Here is a 17434-nt window from a genome sequence, read left to right on the forward strand (position 1 = left end):
TGCATAATTATTATTAATTTGTTCATTAAAAATAATATTAATTTATTGTTCCAGATTATTTTTTTAAACAAATACCGAGATGTACTAATATTTGTATTATATTTTATTTATTATTTTATGAGTAGGTTTTTTAAAAAAAGAAAAGTATAAGCCGTTAGTCGTAGTTGATAAGGCCCAACAAACTGACACGGTTTTAAAACCTATCTTATGTTCAACCAAAAATTGATAAAATAATAGGAAAAGTATGCTATTAAAAATATTAAAAAAAAAAAATAATTGTACAAATATAGCCTTTTGAAGGGATTTTTGGTACATACTACAACATGATTTAATTCAAATATCAGTGTTTATCATTTGCATCAAGTAGTATTCAATGGATATGTTAAGTATTTCTTTATTCATAAACCCATTAAATGGAGTTGAATCAAGATTTATTTGAAATTTGTTCATTTTATAAAGTACAAATATCAACTTTGACACCCCAAAATGGCGTCTCCTTTAATTATGATGAAATTTATGACGTTTGTGAAAACGCTCTATTCGATGTTGGTACCGTATATGAAGTACTCATTTTTTATACAGTAGACTGAAAAAAGATATTATGGAAATAAAAAGTTATTTTGATATTCCACACAATATATTCGTTTATAAATGAAATGAAATAAAGGACAATTATTAAAATACGTAGGTTTATTTATGCCGTAATGAAAAGTAGCCCAGAAGAGGGGAAGGACGAGTTGGTAAGCCTGTGGAAATTGCCGGGGAAAGTTGTAGTCACCCAACCTTTAGAAGCGTACAAAGCAGCAGTAAAGGGAGAGAAGGAATAAAGAAAAGAAAGAGGAGAAGAGACTTGAGGATCAACTCTGAACTCACCTAGTATTTGGATTCAAATTTGAACTTTCTGATTCCCTCTCGCTTGGATGATGACAAGGATGGATGACGAGCACAACCGAGGGCCTGGAGGCAAAAGTAAGGCCATTGAGTACCTATTGAAGCAAACGGATATGTTTGCGCACTTTTTGGGGTCTTCCTCTACCTCAAACAGCGGCGGTGGAGCGGGAAAGGGTAGGCCCAAGAAAGGGTTGAATGCAGAAGGAGATCATCGTCACCGTATGACGGAAGAGGAGGAGGACGAGGAGATGTTGTCTGAGTTGAATGAGAGCAAGAAGCGTCCCGGAGCCTCTCCTTGCACCATCTTCGACGAATCCCCGAATTACATCAAGAACGGGAAGCTGCGCGACTATCAGGTGCGCGGGCTCAACTGGATGATCAGTCTCTACGAAAACGGACTGAACGGGATTCTGGCAGATGAAATGGGGCTGGGGAAAACGCTTCAAACCATTTCTTTGTTGGGCTATATGAAGCATTACCGAAGCGACCCTGGGCCACACATGGTCCTTGTACCCAAAACCACTCTGGCCAATTGGATGAATGAGTTCAAGAAGTGGTGCCCCACGCTGCGAGCTGTTTGTCTGATTGGGGATCAAGAAACCAGGAACAAGTTTATTCGTGACACGATGATGCCAGGAGGTTGGGACGTTCTCGTTACTTCCTTTGAAATGCTTCTCAGAGAAAAATCCGTGTTTAAAAAGTTTACATGGAGATATATGGTCATTGATGAGGCACATCGTATTAAAAATGAAGAGTCCAAACTCTCTCTTATCGTCAGAGAGATTAAAACAACAAACCGTCTTCTTCTCACGGGAACACCCCTTCAAAATAATCTACATGAACTCTGGGCTCTACTCAACTTCCTTCTTCCTGAAGTGTTCAGTTCCTCCAATGATTTCGACAAATGGTTTAATACAGATACGTGCTTGGGAGATGATAGCTTAGTGAAGCGTCTTCATGGTATTTTAAAACCGTTTGTGTTACGGCGTCTCAAATCTGATGTAGAAAAGTCACTTCTTCCAAAGAAGGAGACGAATATTTATATGAGTTTATCCAAGATGCAGAGAGAATGGTATACAAAAATTCTTATGAAGGATATCGATATTGTGAATGGAGCTGGAAAGGTGGAAAAAATGAGACTTCAAAACATCCTTATGCAGCTTCGTAAATGTGTCAATCATCCATATCTCTTTGATGGAGCTGAGCCTGGGCCTCCCTATACGACAGATGAACATTTGGTGGAAAATTCTGGGAAATTGCAAGTTATTGATAAACTCCTTCCAAAATTGAAGGAACAGGAATCTCGCGTCCTCATCTTTACTCAAATGACTCGTATATTAGATATTTTGGAGGATTACTGTTGGTTTAGAGGCTATTCTTATTGTCGTATTGATGGACAAACTTCCCATGAAGATCGTGTCAGGCAAATTGATGAATACAATATGCCAAACTCTGAAAAGTTTATTTTTATGTTATCTACACGTGCAGGAGGTCTGGGTATTAATTTATATACTGCCGACATTGTTATACTTTTTGATTCTGATTGGAATCCACAAGCTGATCTTCAGGCTATGGACAGAGCGCATCGAATTGGTCAAAAGAAGCAGGTGAAAGTCTTTAGACTAGTAATGGAAAATACTGTTGATGAAAAAATTGTTGAGAGGGCCGCTATTAAACTTCGATTGGATCGCATGATTATCCAACAAGGACGTATATCTGATCAAAAACAAAATATTAATAAAGATGATATGCTAAATATTATTCGCCACGGAGCTAAGCAAGTATTTAGTAAGACAGAAGATGGCATCACTGATGCAGAAATTGATCAAATATTGGATAGAGGAGAGGCTAAAACAGAAGAAGAGAATAAAAAGTTGGCTCAACTGGGAGAGTCATCATTACGTGGATTTACATTGGATACTAAAGAGGAATCCGGCACTATTTATAATTTTGAAGGACAAGATTTTAAATCTAAGCAGAGAGATGAAATCGGAATGAATTGGATTGCTCCTCCTAAGAGAGAAAGAAAGGCCAACTATGCTGTAGATGCGTATTTTAGGGAAGCCTTAAGGGTTGGTGCTGCAGAGCCAAAAGCACATAAGGCTCCAAGACCTCCCAAACAACCAATGGTTCAAGACTTTCAATTCTTTCCTCCTAGACTCTTTGAGCTATTAGATCAAGAAATATACCATTATCGCAAAACCCTTGGGTACAAAGTGCCTGTTAACCCAGACTTGGGCTCTGAAGCCAAAAAAATTCAAAAAGAAGAACAGAAAAGAATAGACGAGGTTGAGGACTTGACAGAGGAAGAACAGGAAGAAAAAGAAGAACTATTAACTCAGGTACCTTTTCCTTCAATTGACCTTTCTATTTAACAGCAATATAATAAGTTTTAACTAATATTGGGCTTGTATTTTCCCTTTGACTATAACATTGTTTATAATCTAAACATATTATATATTTTCAAATTAATCTTCATAGGGATTTACGAACTGGACTAAAAGAGATTTCAATCAATTTATTCGACTTCATGAAAAATATGGAAGAGATGATATCGAATCAATTTCTCGTGAAGTCGAGGGCAAGACTCCCGAGGAAGTGTTGGAATATAGTAAAGTTTTTTGGGAGCGATGCTCAGAGTTACAGGATGTTGATCGCATTATGGCTCAGATTGAGAAGGGTGAAGCAAAAATCCAACGACGTTTCCATATAAAAAAGGCTTTAGATGCCAAAATCAATCGGTACCGTGCACCTTTTCATCAACTCCGAATAGCATATGGAACCAACAAAGGAAAGAACTATACAGAAGAAGAAGATAGGTTTTTAGTGTGCATGCTACATAAGTTAGGTTTTGACAAAGAAAATGTTTATGATGAACTTCGTTCTGCAATTCGCAATGCACCTCAATTTCGATTTGACTGGTTTATAAAGTCGCGAACAGCCATGGAGCTCCAGAGGCGGTGTAATACTCTAATTACTTTAATTGAGAGGGAAAATCATGAAATCGAAGAAAAAGAAAAAGCTGAGATGAAAAAGAAGAAAGGCAGTAAAGCGGACTCAAAATCCAACAATAGTGCTTCGACCAAAAATCAGAAAAGAAAAGGAGACTCGAAAGAAGAGGAAACATCTAGTAAGAAGAAGTCAAAAAAATGATCGTTCGAATTCAAATTTAAGGATTAATGTGTAATTTGTGTCTATTTTAATGATTTCTAATTATGATATTCTATTTCTGATGCTAATTGAAGTACTTATATACATATTTATATAAATCTATCGTATAATCGTTCCTTATATAAACTAGTGTCTTCTTGAAGACAGTACAAAATTTAATAAGTTGATAATTTAAGTGATAACATTCCTTTTTTATTTATAAGTGTCAAATTGTAACGCAAAAATTTCACTTGCATATTTTATTTATATAAAACATAGAAATATTAACAATTAGTCATCTAAGCTTATTTTTTGTAAGTTTGTGCTGTTGTAAAATTTTTAGCATTATATTAAAGAATTTCATTCTCCTCCTCCAGCAGTTCTTCACTCTCTTCGTCACACTCATTTTCGTCCTCATTTTTATTTGAGGCTTCATCACTCTCTTGAAGCTTGATTGAAACTGCCTTTTTCTTCCAGTCCTCCAAGTTTCTCTTGCACTGAACCATCATTGGCGAGGTAGTTGGTATAACTTGTGACATGAGTTCATAGCAAGGCAAACATATACCTCCAATGAAGCCGACCTAAGGGTATTTTTTTTTTTCACAGTTACCGGATTCTTAGACTCGCTTTAATTACCTGCATTGAAGCAATTTCTGAGGCATGACTCCTATCAAATAAAGGAATGGGAGTCCAACCCATTGTTTTTTCAACATCTCCCTAATATGAAATAAATCATAAGCTTTAGTATCATTAACTTCACGTTTTTTAGTTCATTGATGTTGCTAATTTAAGAAAATGTCTACCTGTTTGAAGAATTCCTCGTAGACTGTATAAACAGTTGATAGCTGTAAGTCCCAAGGCTTATAACTATTGCAGAGATCACATCCAGCTATCAATATAGATTGAACTAAGAGTCTGTAAATTATGGTGTTACTACAAGCAAGCTACGTATATCTATTGTTAATATCCCATGGGTAGGGATTAATAATTTAATATTTAAGAAATCTAATAATTGTGTGAGGCAGAACATTAAATCTAATTTAATACTACTGCTATTACGTAAGATAAATTGAGCATAGTTAATGACTACAAAAGCGGCTAATGTAAGGAAATGAAAATAGCAATGTGACACATCGACTATGGATTTAAACTAATCTTACATATTAAGATTTTTTTTTTTTAGTGTATAAGTGAGAAGTTTTCAAAATATGACTTTAATACAATCCAAACTCAATATGCACAGTACTTGTTCATGAAATTCTTGATACACAAGGGAGGATGTTTTTTCCTGAATGGACCAAGGTTTGGACGATGAACTCAAGTCGCAACCCGTCAAACATATTGCTTGAATTAAAAGCCTATTCATAAAGCCATCGTTTTAGTCAAAAGTAAAGGGGATAAACTCTAATTATACAAAATATCGACTCTAGATATTTGGCCAAATACAAAAAATAACAAAAGGATTTGTTTTTGACCCTTATTAATTGCAGTTAATAGTATCCCTGCAAGTAAAAAGCAAGTTTACCTGTGATCCGGTATTTGCCATGAAAAAGTTTCATATTTTATAATCGACGTCAGTCTTGCCTTGTTCGGAAAGAATAAGGCCAAGTCTGTTGCTAAAATGCAATGTTTCATATTCCCCATTATCTGTCTATATTCTTCTTGATTAAACTTTTTCAAAATATTTTGTTTGTCCTATAAAGTTAGTCAAAAAAAAAAATATAATCAACCACGATGGTATGCTTAGTAAAGCATTTATTATTCAAAGTTACGTTTTGCAAAATGTTGATTGTCATATTGAAATGATGATACTCCATTGTTGAAGTAGTGTAAATTGAAGCTAAAGGGGATCCAATGTCAATCATAAATTTATTGTTATAGCCTCTATGGTCCAAATCATGACACAGTCCACCAACAAACATAGAAAGACACTATGAAATGTACATTTATCGATTATAAACTTTGTAAAAACCTAGATATACAGTATATTTTTAATCATATTTACTTCTAATGGCCTAAAAAGTCCAGGATCAGATTTGATGATACTATAAACACTATTAGCGACATGAAATCCATGACTCCAATTATGATATGGCACGTCTCTGTAATTTTTCTTAATCGTAACAAAAAAGAATACAAGAGTATTATAGTCAAAACGATCCAATCCAAAGAGATCAACAAACATAAACAATGCTTTTTCAATCTTATATTCATCCCTTTTATCTAAAGCATAAAATGAAAACCTGTAAGGAACATAGTGCATTATTAAAATTCAATCACAGGGTAATTACAATACCTTTGAACGGAAATATCATCAATTGGTGGGCCTGCCTGAATGTAGGGTGCCACTTCTTTTGAGGTTGCAGAATTATGATAAGACAAGACTTCCATAGTTACCTTACATTTATGTTCAGAACGGCGGATCTTCTCATAAAGCTTTGCATGGTGTAGAGCTAGGCCACAGTAAGTGGAAAAAATATCAAAGGATTTTTCGTCATCCTGGTGAAGAATAGTAAATTATAAGCAAATTTCCCAAAATTAATACATTTTTTTTGCAGTTTACTTTGGTAAAAAATCCATCTTTTTTGTTAATTATTTGAACAATACCGATTATACTTCCGTATATGGAAATTGGCATACATAAAATAGATTTGGTGGTATATCCAGTTTGCTCATCAACATTTCGATTGAATCTGGGATCCTCATCTACATTTGACACATTTAATACTTTTCCTGTTTTGGCAACATAACCAGCAATGCCAGTTCCAATGGGAAATCTTAAGAATATATATACCATATGTAAATATTTTGGTTGGTAGAAAAAGTATTTACCTAATTTCCTTCATGAGATTATTGTTATTCTCATTATCTGATCCCGGTTTCATTTCATTTGATGAATTTGTAATATCAAAAATTCGAGCATATAACTGATTCGTCTTATTATCTACCAAAAACATGGATGCTCGATCTGCATTTACTAATTTGTGTGCAAAATGCATTATTTTTGTTATAATTGTATCCATGCTTTGCACCTCATTGAACAAGGACCTAAATGGCATGTATATATATATATTTTATTCTACTAGAATTTACTTACTTTACAATACTCAGTAAAAAATGACTTAGGTCATTTTGTCTCTCAAGATTAAAACACATATCAGAGTAATGAATGGATAATTCTCCCCAAACTAAGTAGGAGTCTACTAATGCCTCATCCATATCTGAAAAAGATCCATCAATTTTAGGTTTTTTAAATTCCAGAAATCCTTCAATGTTTTTATAATCAGAGCACAGAATAGAGTGAATTAAAACAGAGTCATCCTCCTGAAAATGAGATGAAAGCTATTCAGATTTAATCTTTGGTTAATTCCATATCAAATCACCCAAAAAAGGTAATTTTCACCTTATCAACTCAATGTTTGATGAAATTTAGTAAACATGTAGATTTTTAGCTGCAAATTCCTATTATTATTTTTTTTAAATCAAATGAAATATTTCGATTTGAATTATAAATAAATTACAATGTATTATAAAAATTTACAATTATATTAATTAAAGTGGTAGTAACCGCCATTTTCCGGAGTTATTAGGGATTGACGAACATATAAACCTTATTTTAATAATATAAAGGATAACTCCTGAAGAAATCCTCAGTTTACTCTCCGTTTTTTTATAAGTGCACTCACATGTAGGTACTCAATACTTTTTTTTTTAATATCACGTGATGATCCAGGGAGTATTTTAGTCTCTGGATCGCTCTTTGACTGAGCTTTAGCCATACACGCTCGTTGCTAAACCTCATTTAAAGTCACATTCATTATTTTTTATTCTTTATAACGTACTTCTTTTCTTTTTTTATTATAAGTTTTAGCTACACACGCTATTTTTTTAAAATGAATCATCAACCCTGAAGTCCATGGGCCAACCAATTTTAGGGACCCACTGGTCATGAGCTGAAAATGTGTATTTTTTGCTATTTGTCACCGGTAGGATCTATAAATATTCTCATTTCCGGTACCTATCATAAAGCTAAGGCGGCCCTGTTTGCAGGTAAAAATCTACTCGTATACTAAATTTCATCTAATTTTGAGATAGTTAGGTGAAAAATAGACTTTTTAGGTTTCGAATTGATACAGAATGAACCTCATATTTACCTTGGTTCCTCTAATCTTTCCATATGAAATGTCCGAATTTCCATTGAACATTTTGGATGTGGTGTTATCCAAATATTCATCGAAGAATGCATCAAAAACTCCATTAAAAATATTGTGACATTTAACCCTAAAAATAAATCTATTTTACTTTCATATATGGCCTGTTTTAGGGTGGGCATAAGGGGAAACTGCCCCATAAACCGTTTTTGAGCGAGGGCCATCATCGGATATAATTTTTTTTTAAATTTAAGTATATCCATAGAGAAAAATGATTTTTTTAAAAGAAAGTCATATTTTGTTCACCATTACATTTTGAAAAAGTAAATATATTTTTTTTCTTAATAAGCACGTCATTCCATGAAATATGTACACAATTGATTGAAAGAGGCCAATGAAAAAGAATGAGCATTTTTGAAAAGTTCACTCTAAAATAAATAAATATTTCATCTTCTAGAAAGTGAAATAATTTTCTTAAAAATCACGATTTAAAAAAATAAAATGAAGAAAAGGGCCTGCACATTTATCTTTTCCCCAAGCCCTGCTCACATCAAAACCGGCCCTACTTACATCAACCAACTATATATTTATAATATCTGCACTATCTTACGATTGTTCATCTGTACTGGACATAGGATCGAATTCCAACAATTCATCTTTCTTATCTGGATGAGCAAGGTACATCTTAAATCTACGAGCATTAATTGCCTTACAAATATTTCTTCCAATCTCTCTTAGAATACAAAATTTAAGCTCCATTATCAGTCCATTATTTTCTTTATGTTTGGCAATGGACGAAGTAAGGCTTTTCAACATGATTCTCTTGTCTAGTATCAAATTACCTTCCAAAAGTTGAGAAGATGGCTCTTCTGATATTATATGTATGTATAAAAAAGATTCAATATTTAATATAAATGATAGACAATGATCTTATATTTGCCTAAACTATTAATCATGAGCTGATTCTTTTTGAGACTGCAGATCTTTTCAAGCATTGGAAGATCCAGGTGCTTTAATGCATAGTCAATTAAAAAACTAGGCTTCGTATTTAGAAAATTTGTGACAATTTCTGTTTCCGTATTTAATGGATGCCTCTTATCGTGTGCCCCATTGTAACCTTAATTCAAACAAACTTATCAATATATATTTGTCTCCAAACATACAATTAATGTTGATTATGAGGCATGAATATAAAATTAAGTACCTGTTAAGTCACCTGTGGATCGAAATGATGGAAAGTGAGATTTTCGTCTTTTTAAAGCATTCAATTGACTTTTTGTACGTATGTCATCCAGTAGCTGTGGTTTTCTTTCACAACAATTGTGATGGAATCTGTTATGAGCTATAAAAAAGATGCATATTTAAATACCATAGAACCATTTAAAGACAACATGGATTTTAACCATTGTTACTAATATAGGAATTTGTGTTTTTCCTTTTGTGCAATTTAATAATAATGAAATTTCAAATATTTTAATGAATATATCCTTGAGACTGGTTCTAGTGGAAAAGTCTATTAAGACGGTCTTTTTAAGCCAGATAGATAGAAATATGGCAAGACAGGGAATGAAAATCATTGCTACACAGTTATTAAGGAGTCCAGAGAGTGGTTTAATGGATTTCTCTCTATACTGCTTCTAGTATAGAGGGATTACCAGCAATATTTCTCTTATAAGTATAAACGGCAAGACTTATGAAGGGATGATCTTTTTTTTCTGGAGAAGGGAATTAAAGCCACAAAACATTTTTTATATGAATGCGGTGAGATAGGCAAAATATGGGATCATTTGACTCAAGTAATATATTCCAAGCATAAAAGATTTTTCAGATAGAAAAGTACATATCTGTTTAATTGATATCGGCCCAGAAGGCAAAATAATTAATTTTATCATTACCAAATTGCAGAGTATTTTATTAAATTTTATATGTATAAAACCCCTCCTGTCAGATAATTAAATTTTAACAATTCAGAAAATAATAAATGTGTTGTTGGATTGTAATAATTAAGTGAATTATGTGAAATATATGTGCCTGTACGCTAGTACTAAAAATATAGTTAATTCATTAGATTCTATAATGAATCTCTATTATATTTAAGCAACTAAAAAAGTTACCTCCTTTTTTATGCATGTTAGGTCCATTTTCACTTTGATAAACCCTAGGGCTTCTGGATCTTGGTCGTCTTTGAAAATCATTCGTTACATAACGCCCTTAAAATAATTTGAAACAGAATCACACAATCAATTTTTTATTCTATTTAATACTCACCTTGGAGTGGTGGTAATATTTTACAGAATTTTTCCTCAGTTTTTTGATTGTCACAAGTTTTGGCAGAGCTACTTGAGCCTACTACTATTTTTATCTTTAAAAAAAATGAAATATATCAAATTAAGAAATGGTTAGAGTCAAAAAATTTTAGATCCATTTCGAAAGTCATATTTTTTTAAACTATATTAGCTTGAAAATTGAAGCATTAACAAAAACACGGGGATTTGAAAGGATTTTAAATATACAAAATACGGGGTTTGTTCAAAAATTAAGGTGACTTTGTAATTTTAGGGAAAATATTTATTTATTCATTAATATTGATCTTGTCTCCAACAAAGTAATCCCCCTCAGATAAAATAAACTTGTATCTACGGTTTTTTCAATCCTAGAAACATTTATCAAAATGTACTATACCCGCGAAATTTGAAAAGTCACCTTACTTTTTGAACTCACCTTGTATATGTTTTAACCCATTGAAAAAGTGTCATAAAGACTCACTTATATTTATTTTACTTTTGGATCTTAATCCATTTCTCAAATGCAATTATGGCTCAATAATTTCAAAATTATATAATAATAATATATTACAGGGATAGTTTTAAAGAATGGCCCCTTGGGGCATTTGTTTCCAGCATTTCACTGAATAGAAACACAAAAAAGAATAATTTTTTAAAGACTACAAAAATAGAAAAATGATTCACCTTCTTTTTAAAGAAAAAAATGCAATTTTTAAAAATAGAAAGAAACATTCTTTTATATAAAAAAAGTCATTTAATCAAGTTAAGACAGAATTTATAAAAAAGACCATATAAATATTTGGCTTTTTCTAAAAAAAAGTCATTTTAATAATAAAATAAACATTTTTTTGCAAAAAAAAAAAAAAAAAAAAAAAAATCGACAAATGTGATAAAAAATGATCTTAAATAGGCCGCTGGAAAATATATCTTTTTCTTCTAAAAAATGGTCATTTGTTACAAAGAAAGGACTTCATTTTGTTTTCTAAAATTGGAATATATAGAAAAAGGATTGGAGATTTATTTTTGTTCCAGGATTTGTACAAGTCAGATTTTTTTAAGTATTAACTGATAATTAAAAACCGATGTTAACTAATAAAAAAAAAATAACGACACATGGAAGGAATAAATATTTTGTATTTTTGAACAATATATATCTCAAATATAACATAAAAATAAATTTTATTCCGCACTAAACCTTTGTTATAAGTAATTCCTGATCCGAAAACCATAAGAAAGCCTCAAATTTCCCACTTTCCACGGAATCTGATCCGTGAATTGCATTTTTCACTTTCGATAATGCATATTTAAATCTAACTGTCCCAGATTTTGCTTTTAAAGGATCTGTGTTTCCAATAAGCTTCCTACACTTTTGAACAGCATTTGGACCACACCAAACAGAGCACAGAATAGGGTCTCCTGAGCCCATATACGCCATTATGTCCTTAAAAAAAGGCTTATGTTTATGCTTGCGATAGTGAATTGTAAGCTTGTCTTTGGAAGGAACCATGATTTTGAGTCCCATCAATTGAAGATCCTTTATCTTTTCAAAGATGGACAGGATTTCACATCCAAGTTGACGACGCAATCCATCTGGTTTTATCATTATATAAGTTATTTCGTTCATTTTGAGGGCTTCTTTCAATGATAATAGAAGATTCTAATATAAAATTATTTTTTTCATCTTCTGTATCCAAAGCTGGACAAAGTTAATCTATTTCTATCGTGTTTTAAAATACATCTTCGTGTATCATAAATCCATTATCTGCATATTCTCTCCGCACAAACATGTAGTAACAAAAAAATATAACTAATTTAACGAAAATAGTATCCATTTCATCATGGCATCCTTGGATCAATATAAAAAATTAAATCTCTTCATCATTCAATATTCATAGCTAATATTTTTTTGAACAACTCATGCTAAATACGATTCCATTTTTCTCAACTACTAGAAATTAAAAAGTACTAGGGATAGTGCACGGTATTGTCTGGAGTTATTAGAACCTGACAAACATACAAATTTGCTTTAATAATATAGAAGATAACTCCCCAACTGTAATGTATTTCGTATTTCCTTCCCCGTTGTGTTCTTATTCTTATCGTCTTGTATTTTCTTTTATTAAGTATTAAAATACTGTCTTTTATTAAGTATTAAAATACTGTCTTTTACGTAGTATAAATAGTCATGTATTTTGTATATTAATTAGAGTAGGTTTTTGTATTATAAAGAATACAGATGTTCCTTTAATAATTATTGTATTATTTCCTCTACACCATTTCTTCTTCACATTTCTCTCAATCGTCCTGGATTCATCGTTATAAATAAGTTTGTGTCTCCTCTCCCTCGACAAGACACAACACCATCAAATCCTTGGTGTTATTCTCCGATTTATATGTGTACACTCAATAAAATAATACATAGACGTAATTTAGCTTGTTGCTAAACGTCCTCTAAAGTAACATTCATTTTTTTTAAATTTGATATAGAGTACTTCCTTTTTTATATGAGTTGAACTAAACACCTGTGAGCTTTAATTCATTTTATACAGTGCTCTTAGTTATTATACTCCCTTTTCTTTATACATATACAATATACAGTGCTCCCCGGAATTTTTTTTCTTTTCAGATATACATGTATTAAATTATTTTTCACTCTCTAGACTGCTCTTAAGTTAAATGAATCTTACTTTTTGAAGACTTTTTCAAGACAATTAGTAAGATTTTTTTTTTTTTGCAAATAATTTTTTTTTCACTCAAAGCAGTCAAATTGTATCAACTCACTGAATACTCAAATAGTATCTTCTCATGGTCACATAGTTTCTTTTAAAAATCCTTTAAAATGAAGGAGGCAAGATGTGTGATGTTAGTAAAAATAACCAGGAGTCCAGATTTGTAACATTAATAAAGAAAGAAGGATATAACTTTTTTTTTAAAACAAAAACAAAGTTAGGTATTTCAAGGAAAACTCATAATTTGTTTTTATAAATTTCGATCAAATTTAACATTTTAAAAACATGTTTAATTTTCACGTTGTACAAAGAGTGTCAGAATTATTGAAAAATAAATTTCATAATGTGGATAGAACTTTGATTTATAAGACGTTATACATACGTCAAATTTATAATTGGGGGGCTGGAGTGTTATCAAAAGTTTGAAATTTTTAAGAGAGGGGCTAATTTTGGATTTTTTTCATACTAGGTATATAATATATGCTTATATAGTAAATCTATATTAAAGTATGAAAATTTTGAACAGAAAGCCTTGCAAAATTTTGGAAAAAGACATATAAATTGTATTTCTACAAGTTATGTGGATATATCTGTTATATGCGTATTATTTTTTAAAACAGACAGAAGGAATTTCAACTTATTTTCATACGCTGTGGTTCCTAACCGGGGCTTTCCGGAGCCCTTGTGCTCCACGGTGTATCTTCAAGGGCTACACCATAGATTAAATAAATAATTAATAAAAAAATTCGTTTACTATATTTTATTTGTTGCAAGATATTGAAAAAAGGTTTTAGGGTTCCCCATTGATGAAAAGGTTAAGAATCACAGCTTTAATTCATTAGCACATAGTGTACATTTAAGTGTCCTCTATGAAAACGTGCTTTTTTTTGATAGAGTAATCTTAAGTTCATATGCTAAAAGATGTTCTAAAGACAATAGAATATTCAATTTAGGATAATTTTCACAATTGTTTCTCTAAGTTACATGTTCATATCTAGGGCTGAGGGCCAAATTGTCTTAACTCAAAAGTCACAACATATATTAGTGTTATAGGCTATATGTCATTCTAGAAGTGTATAATATTTAATGTGAATACTTAAAAAACGGAGACATTTAAATTTTAGAAATACATTTCTCTTTTACATTTTATGGTAAAAGTTGGAAAACTCTATTATTCATAATGAAAGAATGGAGTTTCTCAAGCTTGATTCTGCAAAGTAAAAATGTGAGTTACAACAACATTGATCTCACCCCACGCATAATATTTGATTCGTATGTTTTAACTTTCTTCTTGTACTTACTTATTAATTTGAATTACGAATTTTTGTTAGTCATTGGGTGTCCTCCATGTATTTTATATGATAAGGTCCTTGAATGGATCTTTTTATAGATACAAGTACGAAGGTGGTCTGAAAAGTTTCTTACCTTAACGTGAAGAAAACAGCGCTCGTATACAAGGTTGTACCCTTAGCGGTTTTGCGGTTCTAGCGGCCTAGTGGTTCAAGAACCGGAACCGAAATTGATAAAGTCGAAGAGAAACAACAATATATTGCTTATCCGTCTCGGTTCTTGTGCTTTTGTTCTTATATATAAAATATATAGATAAATTATAAAGAAATAAACTAACTTTAATAAATAAGGCAATTTTCTGAGTTATTTTTTTTTTTTTTTTTGTGCAATTACTCAATGCTGTTTTCCAATAATTTTTTTACGTTGCTAGGGTAATACACTAATAAATTTTTATCTGCTATGGGTGTTTGTATCGAATATCATTTCCTGAGTCATGATTTTCTAGCGACGCCCCTTGTTTTAAGCTCCTGTTACCAAACTATGTTGAAAATAATAATTTCAAAAAATCACTAAAAATGTCTGGTCGGACACTTTTCAGACCTCCCTCGTATGATATTAGATAATGATAGAGTAAAAATGAGAATTGATTATACTTAATTGAATGTAATTAGTTTAATAGGTTTTTGAACTCAATTTTTGAAAAAGGGGTTCCCGCATAACGCGGTTTCAAAAACAACGGATTTTGCATAACGTGGTGTTTGGAATTATTCTTACTCCTTGCATAGTCTGGTATATTACCCTCATATCACAGTTTTTTATATTATGATAATAAATTATAAGAAACTCTATATCCAGGTAAAAATAATTTTTATAGTTATAAATGAGTTCGTTCATACTATGCCAATATATTTATACAATAAAATTGTATAATTTTGTATAGGGGCGGGAGAGTATCCTGTAAGTAGTTAATTTGATACTTAGATCTAAAACTTTTGGTTATTACTTATTAAACAAACTTACAATTAAAAAGGTTGCTGAATAAATATTGGTTCAGTTCCGATTATTTAAATTTTACAGTATTGAAATGACCGGATTAAAAATTAAGCAAATACCATCTTAAGATTAAATTTTACAATTATTTTACAAGCATCTTGTCTGGCATACATTATTTTAAATATTTTATTATTAATAAAATGTTTTTAGACTTGAAAAAATAATTCGTCCCATTTTATGGGGTTTATTACTAAGAAAGTTTCCGTACAATGCGGATTTTTCTTTTTCCTAAAAACCATGATAAGTGGGAACCCCTGTATATGATTGAAAAACACAAATAAATTAATACAACGGCGCAGTTACGATTTTTTAAACTGGAAGACCATTTAAAGGTGTAACTCCATAAATGATGTAAAATCAGGAGGGAATACTTTTTAGAGTTACAAAAAATCTTGGGGTAACCATGTTTCCTCGTCCTTCTTCCTTACATAGCCCATGTATTCACATATAGATATATTTAATGATAATTATTTACCTTAGAAATGGGGATGGGAGTAATAGTTAAGGACGGATCTCCATTTACAGCATCACTTCGTTGTTTATCTTCGTTCATTGAACCTCCTTATTTCGAAAAATATCAAATGATGAATAACCTTTCTAATTTAAAATGAGGAAGTTTTTAAGGAATTAATAATAAATAGAAAACGAAAATGTCAAAAGGATTAGCTTTCTAATGATAGTATCGTGTACGTCGACATTGATATGTACTTAATCATAAAAACAATAGTTATGAGTACACGCACGGAATTCTAGTTTATTAAGATGATTAGGCGAAGGTAAAGTTACACCATCAATGGACATCTGGAGAAATAGTACAAGACTCCTTTTTCTCAATCTTAATAACAAAATACCATTTTGATGTCCAAAATAAAACCGAATGAATCAATAAGATAAAAAAATAACGGGGAACTCATAAATAGGAATTTAAATTTTGAAGAATACCATTAATGTTCTAGTTATGTTTATTTGTTCAATTAATATTCAATCAATCTTATTATTATTTGGATACATTTTAACTATTGTTTTCAATCAAACAACTTATAATTAGGTCATATGGCACACATTTAGTAATTTATTTATTTTTGTAAAGATTCTAGATCTTCGAGAGAGTAATATTCCAGTATGCTAACAAGCAATTTTGTTGTTAAGAAGAAAATTTCTGAGTCAATAAGTTTGGGAATTGCCACGACATACGGATATTCCAATAGAAATCTACATAAATTAAGAAGTCACATTAGAGGTCATAGTCACATAACAGTTAGCAATAACTATATGTAATAATATATTGCAGACTAAAATACAGAGAAAAGAGAAGCATATTATATACATATTATGTTTGAGAGTTTAAAATAATCTTCCTCTAGTTTTCCAAAGGCAAATTGGTCTAACGAGTACTAAGGAAATTGGGAGTAGGCTTGAAGTATTCAAAATGTATAATTTCCCATATTTGCAGTACCTTCTTTTGATCATTTGTCAGACTACGTGGGATCCATCGTGAAAAAATCTTCTTTGTAGCCAAATTTTCATACAATATCATGTAAATACTAGTCATACTGATCCTCAAAGATGAATCAATCTCCTGTTAAGTCATATGACGATCTTATTTTATTAGCTCAATCACGGCATGGATGTACTCTAGCAGAACATCCGGTTTTGGACGAACTTCATTGTGGAGCAAACTCCTGCCTCGCTTGACTTCATTATACCAGATTTTTATTATATTGTAGCATGTTGTATGATCGCCATATTAGGGAATTAAGTTCATCACTGCACTGTTTCCTTGATAACCTACGTCGAATGTTATAAAAAATGATTGCACGAAAGTGTTCCAGAGTCAATCTCATTTTTTTTACTGGAAATAATATTTCAAATCAATATAAAACAC

At 31.4% G+C, this 17434-nt stretch overlaps 2 protein-coding genes across 3 annotated transcripts; one reads left to right on the top strand and one right to left on the bottom strand.

The window, feature by feature from the left end:
• The first annotated feature begins 752 nt into the window (after positions 1 to 752).
• On the top strand, positions 753 to 4412 carry Iswi (Imitation SWI). The gene is made up of 2 exons (XM_040711378.2): positions 753 to 3233; positions 3373 to 4412. The coding sequence occupies exons 1-2, from the start codon at positions 921 to 923 to the stop codon at positions 4042 to 4044; spliced, it is 2985 nt and encodes a 994-aa protein (XP_040567312.1). The 5' UTR covers positions 753 to 920; the 3' UTR covers positions 4045 to 4412.
• Positions 4273 to 16153, bottom strand: LOC121117081 (probable 3',5'-cyclic phosphodiesterase pde-5). Of its 2 annotated transcripts, XM_071888626.1 has the most exons (17): positions 16025 to 16153; positions 10461 to 10554; positions 10307 to 10402; positions 9397 to 9534; positions 9133 to 9309; positions 8803 to 9061; positions 8196 to 8322; positions 7139 to 7365; positions 6874 to 7089; positions 6605 to 6818; positions 6338 to 6540; positions 6047 to 6284; positions 5814 to 5972; positions 5567 to 5736; positions 4845 to 4956; positions 4678 to 4758; positions 4273 to 4622 (listed from the first exon to the last, which is right to left on the bottom strand). In XM_071888626.1, the coding sequence occupies exons 1-17, from the start codon at positions 16100 to 16102 to the stop codon at positions 4392 to 4394; spliced, it is 2820 nt and encodes a 939-aa protein (XP_071744727.1). In that variant the 5' UTR covers positions 16103 to 16153; the 3' UTR covers positions 4273 to 4391. The 2 variants fall into 2 exon arrangements, with proteins under 2 accessions (XP_071744727.1, XP_071744728.1); XM_071888627.1 differs by lacking the exons at positions 4273 to 4622; positions 4678 to 4758; positions 4845 to 4956 and adding an exon at positions 5127 to 5399.
• Between the last annotated feature and the right edge of the window lie 1281 nt (positions 16154 to 17434).

The sequence above is a fragment of the Lepeophtheirus salmonis genome, chromosome 5 (assembly GCF_016086655.4).
Source record: "Lepeophtheirus salmonis chromosome 5, UVic_Lsal_1.4, whole genome shotgun sequence".
NCBI lineage: Eukaryota > Metazoa > Arthropoda > Copepoda > Siphonostomatoida > Caligidae > Lepeophtheirus > Lepeophtheirus salmonis.

What these genes read in the sequence shown, in the direction of transcription:
- LOC121117081 (XM_071888626.1), bottom strand. Translation starts at nt 16,102, where the DNA reads ATGAACGAAGATAAACAACGAAGTGATGCTGTAAATGGAGATCCGTCC. An exon ending in TCCAGTACAGATGAACAATC is followed by an intron (nt 8,323 to 8,802) that starts GTAAGATAGTGC and finishes ATTTATTTTTAG; the next exon opens with GGTTAAATGTCACAATATTT. An exon ending in TGGCAAATACCGGATCACAG is followed by an intron (nt 4,957 to 5,566) that starts GTAAACTTGCTT and finishes CATAATTTACAG; the next exon opens with ACTCTTAGTTCAATCTATAT.
- Iswi (XM_040711378.2), top strand. Translation starts at nt 921, where the DNA reads ATGATGACAAGGATGGATGACGAGCACAACCGAGGGCCTGGAGGCAAA. An exon ending in AAGAAGAACTATTAACTCAG is followed by an intron (nt 3,234 to 3,372) that starts GTACCTTTTCCT and finishes TAATCTTCATAG; the next exon opens with GGATTTACGAACTGGACTAA.